The sequence below is a fragment of the Drosophila sechellia genome, chromosome 2L (genome assembly GCF_004382195.2).
Source record: "Drosophila sechellia strain sech25 chromosome 2L, ASM438219v1, whole genome shotgun sequence".
Lineage (NCBI taxonomy): Eukaryota > Metazoa > Arthropoda > Insecta > Diptera > Drosophilidae > Drosophila > Drosophila sechellia.
Genome location: NC_045949.1, coordinates 4178155 through 4196996, shown reverse-complemented (window position 1 = coordinate 4196996; position 18842 = coordinate 4178155). Strand labels below are relative to the sequence as shown.

General features: G+C 45.9%; 1 protein-coding gene across 1 annotated transcript; it reads right to left on the bottom strand.

The window, feature by feature from the left end:
• Positions 1-216: 216 nt before the first annotated feature.
• Positions 217-1084, bottom strand: LOC6613323. Its single transcript, XM_002037763.2, has 2 exons — positions 462-1084; positions 217-403 (listed from the first exon to the last, which is right to left on the bottom strand). Exons 1-2 carry the CDS (start codon positions 983-985, stop codon positions 310-312), a joined length of 618 nt encoding a protein of 205 aa, XP_002037799.1. The 5' UTR covers positions 986-1084; the 3' UTR covers positions 217-309.
• Between the last annotated feature and the right edge of the window lie 17758 nt (positions 1085-18842).

The window sequence follows — 18842 nt, the reverse complement described above, 5'->3', positions numbered from 1 at the left end:
CAATTTAAGGACTTAGGTTTCATAACTAGATTACCCAAAACGCACAAACGAAGCTATAAAATTACGTTTAATTAAATTTACCTAAAGCTAAAACTGAAATGTCAATAACAATAACCAATCACTGGATTTCTTCTCGATGGCATATTGATACAGATAAATTTAGTTATTAGTTGGCTTAAATAATAATCTATATTTTGTTATCCGATTCAGGACATAAAAAAGTCAAAAATATTTATTCCAAATTTACAACTGAATTAATTGACCTTCTTATAGTATTAAACAGTTTGACATTGTGTTTTCCACCTTATTTTAAGAGCTCTTGATTTTCAGCTGGTTAAAGTTGAACTTACTCGTGTACGTGGGACCAAGTTTGGGACTGGGGATTCGACAGGGTCCCCGTTTGCTGATAAAAGATGAAGGATATGGGGTTAGGGCTTACAGCATGTCCTTCATCAACTTACCAAGCACTATGGAACTGGCTCAGACTCTCGTTCGCCTCGAGCCTCGCCTTCTCTGCCTTGCTGAGGAACTGGCTCGACCTGTGGCAGTGGCACCTGTTCTTCAGCAAGGATCTCATTTGAGAGTGTTCTCGACAACACCGACCACCCTGTCGTACGACCTCAGTAAGCATTTTCGTCAGCAGTTCCTCCAATACCTTTTCCGCACTGGGTGGATTGCGCAAATTGGGATTCACGTACTGCATCACCTGGTTGACCGTCCTCTCGTAGTCCACAGGAAGTCCTGTATTCCGATCCATGCGAAATAGCTTGGGAATCTTTGCTTTTACCTTCGGCTTGGTCTGGACCACTGTCCTGCGCCAGATCCGCTGGCTAGGAGGCACGGTGGCTTGCTTTGGACGAGGACTAGTTGCATTGAATCTGTTCTTTAGGTAAAACTGCTGCTGCGGATCTGTTCTGGGCACTTTACGGCCAGTAATCTTTCTCTTGGTCACAATTTTGGCACGAACTCGTCGTGTGGACTTCATGATGGTCTTGTGATTATATTTAAAAAAATTTTGTTGTATCACAAACCAATTTTGCCTGATACTAATGTTTGTTAAGCTGACACTGAGAAAGCATACACAGAGCCGACTGCATACGTAGAAAAATGAATATTTTTCTCCGTGTTTTTGAGGATTTATAAGTGCGTGTTTCTGCGTGTTAAATATTTATTGGAAGGACCTGCCGCTGCGGGCAGATGCAACTACTATTTAACTGCTCACGTTAGCTGAATGTCGGGAACATGATTACAATTGCCGTGCCAGATTTATGATTTCAGTGCCCAGCACGCACACGATTGTTTCAGACTTGCATAAGTTGTGAGTCGATGTGGCCACAGCCCAACTTAACTTTTGAAACAATGTCAAATACAATAAACGTGTGAGTGTGGAGTGTTAACCGCATTGTTTGAATGTAGCGCTGCGAACAATGTACATTGCACATGCAGGAGCACAGGGATGTAACATGCAGTACATAAGTACGCAGATATGTACGTATAAATTATGCGAGATACAGGCGGGTTGGCTGGCTGGTTGGTTGCTTGGTTGGCCCACAAACTTGTCACACCCACACGAACGCGTACAATAACAAATAGTGGCACACTCAGTTGGATTGCAAAAGACGCAGCAGAAATAGAACAAAAGCAATATAATTAATCATCGAAGAGCAGGCCAAGCAGAAACAGCATGCTGTTGAGGCAGCAGTCGAGCAGTAGGAACAGACACAGACACAGAAACTGAAACAGAAACAGAAGCAGAAACAGCATCCCGCCATCAGGATCACATCTAGAATTAGAGCCCTCCCTCGTGGAAAGCTTGGAAGGACATTTGCGGGGCAAATATTGTTGCAACATTGCTAACAACATAATTCACATTAACAGCTTGCCGAGTCGAGTGGGAAATGCTCTGCTGCAGTTGTGCATTTATTTCTCATGAAATAATGATTACCCATACCATCGTTATGTCAGGAGTTTGTTACTTAAATTGAAAGAAATATGAATCTTGGTCCTCTATACCGGATTATTTCAAGCAACTACTCAACTATCAGCTATTGAAATGCAATTTTAAAGCTAAAAAACAGAAACCTCAAAATTAGATACACGAATTAAAATCCATTCCTTGGTTTCGATATAATAAGCCCAAAATATATTCGTACCCTGGTTGATCCTGGCCGAAATGAAGAGTACTAATGACACACTTGCCTTTGGCACGGGGGCGTGGCCCAGATAGGCGTGGCACTCGGCAGAGTATTGTATATTTTGCAGATAGATGCACTGCTGATGCAGCCGACTATCTGCAACTGCAACACTGTTTGCAATCAATTATGCCGGATGGGTGATAGCCACCGATGCCAGACGCTCGCCCACATGATGCAGTGTGCAGCTGTCAGGAGTCGGAAGAGCGTCATCGATGGCAGGCGAACCATAAAGATCCGATTCCATTCGATTTGGAGCACTCAAGGTTTTATCCCGGTCTAAGTTCATTTAGGGACGGGTGTACGCAACGTGAAATTGAAAAGCATAAATGTCATTTTCTATAACAAACGTCAAATTTGATTTTTTAAAGCAGCGAACACAGACAAAGCCGGGCGGGAAATTTCTATAGCCGAGGAAATGACTTCACACCTTCAACCCTCGGCAAAGTTGGAGAGAAAGGAATGGATCAAATATAGATTTATGTGTTTCATGTCAAAATAAATGGATTTTACATGTTGCCACAAAGCGTTCCTTGCTCGCTCGCCGACTGAATCCTTGCGTCACAGGACGTGAGGGCGCAGCGCCAGGACGATGATGGCAACAACAACAAGGACAACAACGACGGTGACAAACAGCAACAACAATGAAAATATAACGTGGCATTAAAATGTCATTTCATACTCATACAAACAAGCTCATATAACGCTCCCTTTTGTTGGAAATGTCGGGGGTAGCGAAATATTAAGTTAATATGTTTGATCTGGTGGGGCAGGGGATGGCTCCGCTTTGATCCCTCGAAATTTAGCAAAGTGCAGACAGGATATTGGCAGCTGCTTGCAGCCACACAGGATATTAAAGCCATAAAGATGAAATATTTGAGCGCGTTCCTTGCCAGCAATCAGGTGTGATCCATATCCATCCGCACCCGAATCCGAAGCTAGACAAATTCTTCCAGCAATGGGGATTATTCAAATTATTTGCCACTTCTCGAATCTGACAGCCCGCCAAAGTCACCTCAGCTCGAAGTCACCGCCTCGAAACCTGGCACGTCTATTTGTGTTTGTTCCCCGAATCCCGTGTCCCCGAATCCCTGCCTACTCTCCTCCCACTCCGGAGTGACACATGATGCCATGTCATATAATTTATCAGCGCATTTTTGGCATTCAGCTTGCGTCCTGACATTGCTCTGAAAGGCCAACAACAGTGCCACCCAAGTGGCACATGGCCTGCCCCAACTCAGTGAAACGCCACTAACCATATATGAGAGAATGCACAGACAGCAATCGGAGGATTTAATCTAGATCTTAAAATTAGTTTCTATCTGAACAACTAGATAGGTAAAAGACACGAGTATGGTTCGTGATCCTTTTAGCCGGATTACTGGAATATCTAACATGCAATATTGGACAAATCCTCAAGCCGGACTATATTGCAGAACCCTCATTTTTCTCAGTGCAGCAGCGGCATCGCCAGCTCCCTTGAGCTTTGTTTTCGCTTCTCTTCTTTTCTTTCTGCTTTTCATTTTGATAAATATGTGGAGGGCAGAATCTATCATTTCGCGTGTCGCATAAATAAATACATCAAGAGGCACCACCCACCACCCAACTCCTACGCTCACCCTTCATCCTTCGGTTCAGAATTGCACACAAACTGTTAATCAACGGCAAATGGGGAATCCCCCACCCGACTCTGCTCCAGTTGTTGTTGCTTTTACTGGGCGTTGGGGAGTTGGCAATTTGTTTAGTCGTTAAACTTTTTTAGCGTTTCGTTATTTAATGCAAATTGATGATAACGGGCAACGCGCTAATGAGTATACGAGTATGTATACGGGATGATGGGAGTTGGCCCAGCATGGAGGCTAGGGTCGTTCGTAACCCATTCTTTGGCCAGGACCCTAAATAGAATGTACCAATTTTCGAGCACAGGCGCAGCATAAATATCCAACATCCTCAAACTCGTTGCTTGTGTATACAAATTTAATGAATGTTCCCGTTTTCGGTGGCCCATAAATAATCAACAAGCGTTCCAGGAGCTCGACACTGTAAAAAAAAAACGAGTGCCCTTCTCCCAACCAACACATGGAAATGTTTTATGTATTTCACAGGTATTTTTCCTGCGCTGCCATTGCTCATCCTCACATTTTTCTCTGTGCTCCTCACACATAAATAACACACACAATTGGCGCATTTGTGGTCGTTGTTTCGTCTTTTCTGGTGCGACACCTTTTATGTGTCCGGGGAGCCCCAGTTTGTTAAATGAAATTCGTTAAAAGTCCTGCCAAAGGAGTGGAAAAGCCCCGCAGCCAGCTGCTGGCATTGCCGAGAGCACTTTTCCTACGTTTCGGTTACGTGTGCAGTCAATTCCACTCGGCTGCCCATTGAAAAGTTTTGCACTTGGCTGCACAAAGGACATGGAGTGGTGGAGACTGCAGGGGGCACCGGCAACATCAAGGCCACCGAAAACGGGTTGAGAGTGGGCCTTAGTCGTGCGTAGTCTCCGTGCTGAAACTAAACACTAAACATCATAATACAACTGTGACCAACCTCCTTCTCTTCAAGCGATATAATAATTTATGTAGCATGGTGAAAACATTGTTGCACAACTTCATTTCCATTTCCGCACTTTTTCCTTGAACTTTGTCGCTTATTGAACGAAAAGACATAAGGAAAATATGCACAGCGAACGGAATTACCATGCAACTTTGTCGTATCCTGCGATAACTCGAAAGAGCTGAGGGTCCGAGTCCCCACAGACACGAGCCAGTCCATTTCCTTGACTACCGTAAACACTCGATAGCCAAGACCACGTCCATTACAACAGCCGATGATGCGGTGGGGGCTCTCGATTCGATGGGGAGCTGTGGGCATGGAGAAATGGGGGAGATGACCACCGGACGGCGGTGATATGACCGCAAAAACCAATACGAATGCCAGGACGATTCGATTTAATGGAAAATCGACCGCAGAAACAGCAACAACTTAAGCGATTCAGAAATTGCAACACACGCTGCCCCCGAACCACCCAACACCCACCGCCCCTCGGATGCTCCGCATCTGACACACTTTTGGGACACTTACACACACATTCCACCGAGAATCCGGCGTTACGGGCCACGCAATTAGGGGGCTTAACCACTGGACGACGGGCCTTGAACTGCGCCGTATGGAATATGCTATCCGCTATCTGCAGCTGAAGTATGTGGCCGCCCATCGACGATATATTGAAACTTGAGAGCATTTAGCGAACGCCGGACCAGCGGAATCCAAAGCGAACCGCGCGGCAATTACGCCGGAATCGGTATTCGTATTAATGCGAGGGATGGGCAAATGTTTTTAAACGGATGTGGATACAGCTTAGTAAGGGATGACATTCACCTTTCTGCAACGCATTACCACTTAAGACTAGGAATACTTCACTCAGACCTAGAAACCACTAACTCTACGATAATGGTTCCACATTTATTTCCTTAATCCCAACTAACCCCTACTTTTCGATCCACCCTCGCCATTATATGCCCTGACAATCGTCTGAGCTAGGCAGCTGTAATAAAGGAGAGGAAACAAAACTGGTTGGTGGGTCAGGGACTGGTGTGGTGGACTTGTCGCCGATGCCATCGAAAACAGAAGTTCTGCGATTAAGCCAAACGAAAAGAGCACAAACACAAGTCCTGCGCTTGCCTTTGCTTTGCTGCCTTGCTGCTCGGCGGCTCCTGTTCCTGCAAACCAATTCAAGTGTTCCGTGAAATGAGTCGAAAATCGACATTCGATTTGCAAGACCATTGCACATAGCACTGCCTGTCGCCAGTCTCCCAGCCTCGAATCGCAAATCGGGGATCGCAAATGGAGCGGGTGGGCGTGGTCGCGGTCGTTCGGCGATTTAAGCCCAGTTTTTGCGGTTGGAAACCGGCACGAACAGAGCCTTAAAGTCAGCAGACCAGCTGAGAGTATGCAATTAATTCTGCAATTGCATGTGAAGTGCACATAAAACGATGGCATTCGAATTCGCAGTAACATTCCATATGCACGACGGGAACAATTAAGCACCTGACCAGGCCCAGTTCTCATTTCTACGAATCCAACCGAGGTACATACACGGGAAATAAATAGGTATAAAAGGGTATCAATTAGTTCTTTCTTTGTGTTTCAGACTGCAGAGAGAGACTTAGAAATGCTCACTTCTATACACATTTTCTGCACATTTTAAAATTCCATAAAATAGTTAATAAATCAATACTAGTATGCAATTGATACAGTGCGTACAGACCCGGTTAATCAACCTTTGAACTCTCGTCTTCCCATTTGCATGGCGAATGAGTGAGCTACTCTGCCATCCGATGCTTCCGAATTGAATTCGAGGTGAGTCGATGATACGGATCGGAGCTGCAGCACCTCCGGTGCCTTCTAAGTTGGCTAAAATGCTAAATGACGGCAATTAAAGCGGGCCCGACATGATGCACAACTGCCTCGTTACGCGCCACAATTATTCAGATCTGTAGATTCCGCCGGATTCTCTGGCCTCCTAATGAGACTGCCGCAATGCTGAGTCTGCTGTCGCCGGGCGCAGCTCATTAAATATTTAATTGCAAAATTAAAAGAGTATGCCAGCGCAGCAGAATACGTGCGACAGCCAGGACTCCTCTATCTTGTCAGCCCGAAATGTGCAATTGCAGCTAAAAGCCAGCGACAACGGCAATTACTATCACAAATGCTTATTAAAATTGCTTTTACAAGTTGTTAATTTCATAACACCGCCTTTTATTGTGGGCATGCGGACGGAATGCGAGGGGTGCGGGGCGCAGGATGAACTTTATCGGCGCCAGAGTTCCAGTTCATGCAAATAATTCCCACGACCCGCCACCAACTCATCCTTTCATCCTTGACCTCGGCGAATGACGAATGGCGCCTAGACCTGTAATACACTCATCCAAGTCCAGGTCCTTATTGATCGCTTGCGGTTGTGCACAATTTAGATCAAGGATAGCGATAGGGCCTCGTGTTTATGCCAAAACCGTTTTGTCAATGCTGAAAACATTTATGCCAATTTGCGTTTTGGCGAGCTGACAACTCTCGGCGGCGGCGACGACGACGACGCGACATCGGAAAAGTCGATAGCGAAAGTGGAAAAATTACGCGGCTGAGGAGGCAAAGTCTTTCGGCTCCTTTGCCCCACGTCCTCCTCAACACCTCCGCCCCCATCTTCGTCGTCGTCCTTGTCGTCGTCGTCGTAGTAACGCCAAAATTACAAAATTAAATTATTTTCAGGCGAATTTATCAACATGGCGGCACAACGCGCACCCGGAAATTGCTAAATATCTTTGTTACCAATTGAGTTTTTTGCAGGAAGCATCTCCTCGCTCTGTCGCTCTGTTATGATTCCGATATTAATGACATAATTATGCAATAAAATACCGGGCCCATCTCTGTTGATTTCAATCTAAGGGCTAGGAAAGGACTCGGGACTCGGGTGGCAGGGTGCCCCAAATATAAGATTAAATTTCAAATGCTGCTACATATAATTAGGTGCAGATTGTACAAATTAAAGAATTCACATTCAAACATAAATAAACTTGAGCTTATATTTTAAGATTTATAATTGAACATTGAAATGTGTGCATTTAATTAGGCATTATATTAATGGACTTTAGCTGCACGTACTTTAAAGCTACAGCTTCTTTAGTTCCACCGAACCCCCTTGAAATTCAGAGCTCTATGTTAAGTCACCAGGATGTGGTATCTCGAATCAGGACCGTAATCGAGATCCAGCTGTCCAGCCAGCGGCGGCTGCATTAAATCAGAAACTTTGCGTATTAGATGAGCCCAGAAACACACAAGCCGACACGCATACGGTGCTCATCAGGAGGTGGGTCGAACTATACCAATTTATTTGCCACACTGATTGGCGTATTGTGCTCACTCCGCCCGCACACTTCCTTTCACGGTCTCACGTAGTCCCGTGTTCCGAGTTTCTAGGTGAGGTGGAATCATGTGCCCGAGTTAAGCTACAAACTAAGCCTCATTATACGACCTCCCATCCACAGCCCCATCTCCATCCTCAGCCCCGTGCCCATGACCAAACCCAATCCGAGAACCGGTAAGACATAGACAAGCTGCGCCACTGATTGCTAAATAGACAGGCAGCCAATACACATCGATAAGGCCGAGATAACGGACAGATTGTCTTTGGGCGGGCAGTGGAATGGGCTGGGTGGTACTGGGTATGGAAACGAGGACGCTGCCTGATTAATTAGGGCATTAATTTTGCTAAATTACTCCAATACATTAGGGAGATCGAAGCCATTTGTCAAAATTAACCTGAGGACCAATGTAAATGAATTCGCCGTGCACACTACGCCGTAATGAAGTCCGGGGATATGCCACAGTCCGGAATCGAGGTGGAACTGCCGAACTGGGCGTAGATTGCGGCAATGACAACGATTACGAAGGCGTATCAATGACTGATGAGGGATGGTTCGGTTGGATTCCAAGCACGTGGTCCGTGTTCCGTCGCCTCGACGACTTTCAATGGTCCGTCCCAGAGAGAGGGCATCAATCTTCACCGTTCCCGCTCTGCTCCTAGTTCACTGCCCGCGACTCGGACTCTGCCCATCTGCATAATTCAAAGCGCTGCATCCCAAGGCGGTTACCAGTTTTTAGATCGTAAGAAATTACTCAGATACACTGGGAAAGCAATTGCTAATGTTAAAAAAGCAAACCATAACACAAGTCAGGGCTTGAATCCTTGAACCATTTTATTAGCTAGGCGCCCACATTTCAGAAGGACTACGTACTTGTCCATTTCCTCAGTGTAGTACTCTCTCCCAGTTGGCCAGTGCCTCAAATGTCAACGGCAGTCAAGATGCCAGCCGGCTGCGGATTGCTCTGTTTTCTATCTGTCAGCTAGTCACTCTGTCAGTCACTCAGTCAGCCAGTGAGTCATTCAGTTATATCCAGGAACCCAGCTTGTTTTCAATCCCGACGGATAAGTTAACAAAGCGCACAGACCACAGAGCTTGGAGCACACCGTACCCGGGAGACAGGAGCAGTGGAGGAGAGTGGTCTGCGGAAGCGCTCCTTCTTCCAGCTTTGCGCTAAGCCACTTTTGTGTGGTCCACGGACGCACCGAAGATGCCCCATTCAGGCCCCACTGCATTAATGGGCACGGGCGACATTTCCCACTTACGATTGCAGGCATATTATGAAAAATGCACAATGTGCCATCAACACACCGAGCTTAGAAGGATGAAAGGGGCTATGGCGGTGAAGGGGGGGAATTCCAACGACGACTGTAACGACGTCATCAGTGCTCTCGGTTGTCTCGAAACGCCCCCGTAGTCATCAGCTTAAAGTTTTCTAGGCAGCCGGCAAAGACGAAGACGCAGCAGGATAAAGGACTCAGGTAGTCGTCGCTGCTTTACATTTTTATGTATGTGTGTGTATTCCGTATTCCGGGTGCCAAAAGAGCGGTGGGTGTGAGCGGCGGCATTAATAATTGAAATATTCACTAACAGGAAGTTGAAGACGTTAATGGCACCCAACGAGTGGGCCCCTTGTACTATCTTCCCTCGCGCTTGATTGAGGTTTACTTTGCTGCTGCTTCTGCTGCTGCCTTGTTGCTTCTGCTGCTGCTGCTGTTAATGCATAAACCATGCACAGACATCAGCAGGCAACTCACATCACATCGGTGTCGTCGTGGTCCGGGTTTTTAGTCGCAGTCCGGGCTGCTTCTATACAGCTTCCAGTGCTTCTGCTGTGGTCTAGGCAACTTATTTTTAGCTCATTACGGCCAAACGACTGCGACGGACAGGGAACGCCTCTCAAGAAGTCGGAGCCCTTGTCCTTTTGGTGCTGCTTCCTGCTTGACACTCTCCTCCAGCCTCCTGCCACCTCGTCGACCCTCGGCGGCATCATCTTATGTTTTGAACTTGCCGTATTCCCAAAACGCTGGCATGCGTAATGAGCCTCGGCTCGGGTTTCTCCACCGCCAGCTTCTTGTTTTGTAATTTCAAAATCATTTCGCCGCGCGCTCTAAATACGAAACTGCGTGTTACACTGAGATAAAACTCTGCTACTTCGTGATTTCCGATTTAAATTATTATTTGCATAAATGCGAGGCACCTCTTTACAGTTTTTACCTCTTAAATTTCTGTTCGATTTATTTTTGAACTTTTTCTCTCGCTGTGTATTTAGCTTGGGGCTACCGTTGTGGTCCTGTTTCTTCCCGCTTTTTCGCCAGGACACCCTTGCCTTTGTTGCTGCCCCAAGCTTCCAGCAACCAGCTCCCAGTTCTGTTTCCGTTTTCTGTCCAGGGGCAAAGGCGTCGCTTGTTCCCGAATTCCCGTAGCAGTCATTTGCGTTTATTATCACAACGCGCTGACTTGGCCGTGCCCAACCTCCGATTGCTCGGCACATCAACTTCAATATACGGACTCGAATCGGGCATAAAGTAAGGTTATTCGATTTCCTGCATGCGCTGCTTTAAAGCAATCCACAGTGACTTTAATGGGCGCTCGAGTGGGCGGGGTTATCGGGTAGATAGTAACTAAATGTTGGGAAGGAGGCGCCTGGCGCAAACTGTAACCGCAAAACGCCAAAAGGAAATAAATGTGCGACTTTGCAATGAAACAAGCATTTATGGTGCCATAAAACAAACCAAGCACGAATATTTCTAACTCATCTTAAAACAAATACATGCGAGTGCGCCGGTTTCTCTGTATCTGTGTGTTTACTCTTACATAAGAGCGGAGCATCCGCGTCCTTTTCGTCCTGCCCATCCTGCCCCTGGTCCTCGTCCTGGTCCGCATGTGTTTGATTACATGGCCAAAATTTTGTGTGTGTTTTGTGTTTGACTACGGCTTTTGGAGCTGCCAAAATGAGGCTGAGGACAACAAGGACGAGTGGGTGGGTGGTGACTAGTATGATGGGCATAAACTTGCTCAGATAAAGTTTGATTAGTGCGACAGACTAAAGCCTATCTGCCAGCGCCGCGGTTAGCAGACTTCCCCAAACTGGTGCTTCAACTGCGTACGCCTGTTTTTCGCTCAGTGCAGGCAGATATGCAAACAGATGGATACTGAAAAGATAATACCTTTTTCCAACATTTTGAATGATGGAATCTAATATTATTTTAAGCATTTTTGAATAATTGTTATTCTAATTTATATCGTATTACGAAATATGATATACCTTTAAATGTCTTTTATTTTTGCGCAGTGCACGAACGCACATATGGACTAGCATATGGGCACATGTAGTCCTTGGTAAATTTGTGAAATTGTGATATAAAAAACCAGCCGAAGGCAGCGCGAAAAAAAGGAGCTGCTGAACAGGATCTGAGCACACAAAAACCGCAAAATACAAAACGCAAAATTACTCCCACGGGACACGGGGGCGAAATGGTGGGGGCGTGGCCCCAACCAAATTACCGTCAACTCGGTGGGAAATACTGAAAAGTACGAAATGACATGTCGCATTTTAAAGTTGCGTCAACGTCAACGTCAGCCTCAGTATTCTGAATTTAGGCTCCAGGCTTCAGGCATCAGGCTCCTGTAAGGGAATAAAAAATAATAAAACAGAAGATGGGTGGGTAAATTGTTTCAGAGTGCTTTGTTGGTTTTTTGACTGCCTCGTGCCTGTTCCTTTGCGGTGTAATTTGAATATGCGCGCCTTAAAGTGAAAGCATTTGCATGCTAGAATTCCAACAGCTCCCTTTCCGTGACCTACGCCACCATTTCACTCTGACCACGAGACACATTTACGGGTAAACAGTGTTAATGAAGTCGCATTAATTTGAGTGCGTTACACAGGACAACGCGGAAGGACACGGCAGCACGGTCGAAACGCAACAAAGCCGTCACAGATGAAGCACAAGGAGCAGAAAGGACCGGCGAAGGCGGCAGATCCAGAAAGGGCAGCAGTAACTCCTTTACACACTTACATAAGAGTACACTGAACAAAACTGAACAGGCGTTTGAAAGCATAAACAGGACTAACTAGTTTTTTTTTTTTTTTTTTTTTTTTGGAGTAACTAATTCTATTTATTAAGATTTCAAAAGGAATCGTTCAGTAATTCCTCTGAACTTAACCTAATGTGTGATAAAGATAAATGAGACCAAGTGGTATCTTAATTATAAAGTACAAAAGAAAATGTAATATGTTATGTTATCCTCCGGGTAAGGAGATCGCTGGGGTGTACCCTCTTCAGTCTTCGGAGAGAGATGGGATCAGCTAGGATAGTTGCTAGTCGGTTCGGGTGGGCCATAAGCCTGTCGGCATAACGGCTGCTGTGGAAATTAATCTGATCCCCAAGAAGGGTAACTTTCAGATCTCTTTCGATGACTATGTTCGTCACGTACCAGGGGAGCCCAGATGCGTGACGTGCAGCTCTTGACTGGACCACACGGAGCCTATTAAGCTGGGATTTGGCGGCAGTTCCCCACACCTGGATGGCATAACTCCACGTTGGAGCGAGAATGGCTTTGATTAAAAGAGCCTTAGAGCTCATTTGAAGTTTGCTGGAGTGGAAGAGCCAGTCGAGCTTTTTTAGCTTCGCCAGTGACTTTGATTTGACCGACGTGATGTGGGCCCCCCAGGTCAGTCTCCGATCTAGATGAACTCCTAGGTAGCAGTGCGATCTAGCATTGGTGATAGGGCTTCCATTGAAGGTCAGATCTGTGCAGGTTCCGGGTCGCAGGGAAAAAGTTACACAGGCTGACTTTGAGGAGTTAATGGCCACATTCCATTTGGCAGTCCATTTTTCGATTGCGTGCAGCCAATCCTGGACCGCGTTGGAGGCAGTTTGCAGTGAAGGATGAGACGCCAGCATGGCAGTGTCATCGGCGTAAGTGGCCAGGAGCAGCTGAGCCGGGGGGAGGACTAACTAGTGTGTTTGTTTAAGTTCCTGATAGAATTATTCTAGCTATGAGTAAATAGCCTATCTATGGAGCTTAAAGTTTATTCTTAGCTCTAGTTCTTGAAGTTGAGTTTTTTTTTTGCAGTGCACTTGACAAACTCACACGCGGCGGCTCAGGCGAAGACAATGACAATACAAACATCGAGTAACAGGGAAAAATGGCCAAAACGGCGCAAGGACAAGCTTGGCAAAGAGTTACGGCTCCTACTCCTTCGGTCTTGGTCCTGGTGGTGGTCCTGGTCCTGGTCCTGGATGAGAGCGGAGCATCGTAAACCGGCGACGGCAACATGAAAATCTTGTCATATTTTTCTTGTTTACTGTCAACATCTTTGTACTTGAAGTCCCATTATGTTAATTATGATGAAGTAAACAGGGCACAGTTGTTGTTTATTATAATTACCAGCAGTCGAGTCAGCAGACACAACAGTCAGGACTAAAGTTGCAAAATGAATTTGTTGCACGTCCGTTCCAAGGAATTCCGCTGGGTGGTGGCGATGGTGTGGCGGATGGGGTTGTCAAGTGAACTAATTCAATTAGCCAATGTCCTGGGCACTGAAAATTCGCTGGCGGCACGAATTATTCGGAGCGATAATATTTGCGAACTTTTCACGCAATTGAGTATGGGGCTTCCATTGAAACTGTGTTGTGTGTCCTTTGTTTTGCGGCTATAATAGAAATTCCCTGCATACTTTGCTGCATTGTTTGCCACGAAGGGCGGCTCAATACAAACAAAAATAATCAATAGAAATTGTTATGCAAACAGCCTTTTAGTCCTTTGTATGCGAGTCTCCGCTTATTTGCCCAGGAAAGTGATGGGATGTGATGTTTGGCCAGACAAAGCAGCCGAAAGGAAAGGAAACCGAAGGCAAAGGACACGCATGGTTACAGGCGATCTCAAAAGGGTTTCCAAGGAGCCTCACAAGTGAACCATCCCACCACCCTTTCGCCCCCGCATCTCCTCTTCTCCTCGTCCGCTGGCAAATGCATTTTTAATAATGCAACGGACGCTGCGCCGTCAAAAAACAATGACATTAATTAGCCGCTCTTTGTGAGTGCTGAAACAAAAAGTATATTTCTATGCAGCTGCTCTGGGTCCTTGGTCTTTCTCCCTCATTTTCTTGCTCTTGTCCTGGCTGGCGCTCCTGGCTCCTCTTGTTGTCCATTTCTTTTATGTGCACCAACAGCGGAAAAATTCATTACACTTTTGCACATTGTGCGCGTTTTTGTATTCAGAACAAAAAGACGTGCCCACAGAGCGCAGCGTGAAAAGTTATCTAAGAGTGTAGAAAATGGCCAGTGGGTGGTGCCATGGATGTTGTTATACCTAAGTGGTGCGATGTGTTTTGTGGGTGGTGCATATGCCTGCCCCATGGACCGTGAGATAATGAGTGACGTTTGTACCAGAAGCTCCACGGGGCGTATACGCAATGCGGCAAGCGGGTGCCAATCAATCACACCTCCTGTACAAGCAATCGGTATAAAGCTGTCAATAAACCTGGCTAAGCTACTGGTCATTCAAGATGTTTGAAGGATTAAGTTGATACTAATAGGTTAATTCGTTTCGAAGTAATGTTAGGAAATCAACATATAAATCTGTCTTCAAGTTTGCTATAAATAATATCGTATGGAATATATGTACTTCTTAGGCTAATCTATATAATATTAATAAGTCTGGTAATCAGTGCTAAGTATCCCTTAGTCGTCAAAACATAAATTCAATGTTATTCCAAGCTGGTTATTGTGCGCTCTCCTCTCGAGAAGAAATGCCTGTCTGACCGCTCTGTTTTCCCTGCTGCGTTCCATGTATTATTGCATTCTTCTGCTCAATGTGTGTGACCTCCTGAACCCCTGAACTACCTCCCCCCTCCCCATTCCCCTGCCCATCCTCCGACAGAGCGTCCTGCGTCGTTCGACAAGTGGACCGGGCTCAATGCGAACGGCGACTAATGTCCAGCAGGCACGTTTTAAGCGCACAAAGCTGTAAAATATGTAGCAGACTGGCACGCCCACACACACACACACACATACACACAAACACTCACACAGCAACAAAAGCAGGACACCCCTCACAAACACAAGCATGGCGGCATAGACGCAGACACAGATGCATTTGGCACAGCGTGTGTACACACATTTGATAAAAGAAACAAAGCAAAAAATGAAAATAAACAAATCGCGCCATAAATTGCAACTTGGCAATTTTGAGAATGTAAACAGGAAATGTTTTCTTTCTTGCGCGCTAGATTTTTCATTATGCCTGCGATGTGAATAAAATGTCATTACCCAAATGAACGTGAGCTTAAAGAGGGTCCTCGATGGAGCAAGGCACCTTAAAGTGGGCTACACGGATGGAAAACCCGCTCGATGTTTATTCGAAGATTGAGAAGAAATCATTTGAGCATTGCTAATAGTTAGGCGCTATTAAAGTAAATAAGTATGCAGTAAAAAGAGGAATATCACTCCTTCAAATATATTACTAAGCATACCATGTGAATACTATTTCTTGCTGTGTAAATTTTAATGCATCGAAGAAGAAGTTTCCTTGCAAATGTATTTCCCCCCGTGATGTTGCATTAATGGTTACTACCATGTATGCAACGTGCAGTGCCACATCGCCCCATCTTGCTGCTTTTGTGACTGCAGCTTGAGTTTCCCAGCAAGTTTACTTCAAGTTCCATAATTGCAGTTTGAGTGCTGCTCGGAGATCCCTCCCCTAATTTACCGAGAAGAGCTCATTGAGGAGCCCCATTTCGTGAAAAAACATTCGCACAATGAACAGGCGCGCAATCGGGCTAATTTCTTTTTTCAAACTTTCGACTTGACTTCGCGACTCGCTGGCAGAAAAGTTAATTTGGAGGCATCGCGACAAGGATTTGACGCATCAAGAACTTTGATTAAAGGCACACACACACACTCGGCAATAGGATTTACACCTCCATGTGTGCGTGTGTGAATGCTCGCCCGAATTGCCATATAAATTTGCACATAAAGTGTTCAACGGCAGGCATTCGTGGGCGGCGGAGAGAGCTTCTCTGCCATGGAAAAATATATAAAACAAATTTATAACAAAAACGTGATGTGGTTATTGATGGATGGCCTCGCTGCCGGGAATTGTTTTGGCCGGGTCGGGTCGGGTCGGGAACACCTACGAGGCATCGCACACCTGCAGAAAATAAAGTGCTGGCACTCGAAAAAATCTATAATCGCTTCAAATTCATGATTGAATCGTTATAATATCCAATTCATACATTTGATTTGAAACGATGAATGGTTGCACATTTTTTAGTTGAGCAAGTGAGCCCTATTTTTTCTGGGTGTACTTTCACCCTATTGCTGACCAGTATTCTATGTGGATGCGGGCTTGTATCGAAAAAATAATCATTCTCCTTCGGCTGTCGTCTTTAATTATTTTGACAACCCGATGCCACCGACCAGAAACCAGCAACTGCATGGACGTGTCGGATTCGTTTATTATGTGGGTTGGAAAAGCTCCAGGCAGCTCCAGACGCAGCTCCATCGCCCTGGACCCGACTAGGTGGACGGCATCACGTGCGTTGGTGCCCCCTCTGCTCGGCCATGGCCACCGTCATCGAAATCCGGGCCAGATCGATACATAAGCAATGCGAAGCAACCCGGGTCACGCAGCTCCTAATTACGGAGCGAGACCGCATAAGTGTCCAGTTCCGTTGTCATCGGCCATACGGTGCTCAGAATCCGGATATGCCGGAGATGCAGCTGCCGCCGGTGTCAAGCGCCTAGCCAGTCAAAGTGAAAGTCGAGCGCAGTGCTGCCAGTTTCATTTCATCCTGTATCTGCAATGATTCTACAAGGTATTTAAAGAGCTTAAAACCACATGGTTTTAAACACCTTCAAAGGTGATTTTAAAACCATAGAAATAATTAAGCAATACAGAAATCTACCAATTTTAATATAATACCCATAAAACTATTTACATTTATCGGAGTAGCTTGTTTCTGTTGACTTTTGAAATCGGCAGATGGCAACACTTGTGCAGGACCTAGGATCCTTCTCGCTCGCATGCACATGTCACCGGCGGGTGGGGTGGAGGGCTGAAAACTTTGGGTAGGAGCCAAGGAGCACGGTTATTGTTGCCTCTGGCACTCACGGTGTTTGGTTAATGCGCCGTCTTCCTACTCATAGAACCCACTCCGCCGGCAAACGTTTTCTTTTCGCTTACTCGTTTTATTTTTATTGTATTTCGTTTGCGTTTGCCATTACCCGTCGAATGCCATCCGAGCAGCCCCTGTCCCCCAGTTGCCAGTCCCCAGTCCTCCTCCATTTCCAATCACTGAGCAGCAACAATCGAACGAACGCTCCCGGCTCTTGGCACTCGACAGTCTGGATTCTGGATACTGGATGCTGGAGTCTGAATCCTGCAGTCTGGGGCCCGAAGCGTCGAGTCGGGAATCTGCAGTTGGCAGTTGCCAGTTGCCAGTTGCCAGGCGAAATGCTTTTAACTTTTATGGCTCTAATGGAGTTTTATGCACCATCTCCACCTCCACCTTCTACCCCAAAACACCCACCACCGGCGGATGTATGCGGACTCTTACGCGCTTTCAAGTCACCGAAACTGCACTTTAACCACGGCACAGACTTCTGAATATTCCCGGACGCCTATTTGCATGTGTTATCTGCTTAATACTACGAGTGACCTGAAATTCAACGATGCACTGAAAAAAAAGTGGTGAGATACTCAATACAATAATACCTGAAGAGATGCCTTATATATGCAGTTAAAAGAAGCAAAATATACATTTCCAAAATATCTCCAGATATTAAAGATTGTTTTGGAGATACTGACATATTGTTTTGCCAGTGTAGAGACCGCCCCAGTGGTCGGTCCGATGATCTCAACCGCGTTGCTCCTCTGACATTTGACCATTTTGTCCGTGACTTATCGACGTAGCCACGCTCCGCTGCGTCCGCCCCCTTTGTTTGGGTGGACAGGGGGGCGTGGTCGGCGCATACGGCCGTATACGGACTGTCGAAATTTTGAATTTTGATTGGCATCAGCGTGCGGTGCAGTGTTCCGTGATTATCGCCCCGTTGAGTACAGTGTCCTCCGGACTTTCGGAGACCGGTTTATGGCAATTTGGTCATCAAAATTGCATGGTGCTCATGATGCTAATTGCAGGGCGGCCCTGTTTTGCTGACTAATTTTGTTGTTTGCCACGAACGTTGATATTGCAAAAGGACACGCTGCGCAACTTGGCCAGTCCGTCAGGTGGGATGATTTTCGAATGGATAGCAAATGGTAGCCAGGGGCGTTATTAGTCGATTGATTACTCCCCTTCTGTTCCATTCACAGTCGAATCATCTCGAATAATAACCAAGCTGCAGATTGAAATCCAAATTCTAACACAAATTCAAATTATACAGTTTGAATTGACTTTTATTCGTAACTCCGATTACAAAGCCAAAAAGTAAAGATCCAATTATTTGTGGCATCAGGCGAAAGAATCCGTGGAAAACTCTTTTAACAAAAGGACCAACTAAAAGGCACGCAAAAGTACTTGCCGAAATCGCGAACGAATTCAAAATACCTAATTTTATTACGGGGCATCAGTGTGCTTTGAGCGAAAAATTTAATTTTCCAAATCACAAATTCTTTATTTGTTTCCACGACCGGCCTTTCTGCTCCGGCACTGCTATTTCAGGGGGCAGGACCCTTCCAAGGAGCCCAACCGAAGGAGCCACTCATGCTGGTTTCTGGGCTGGGC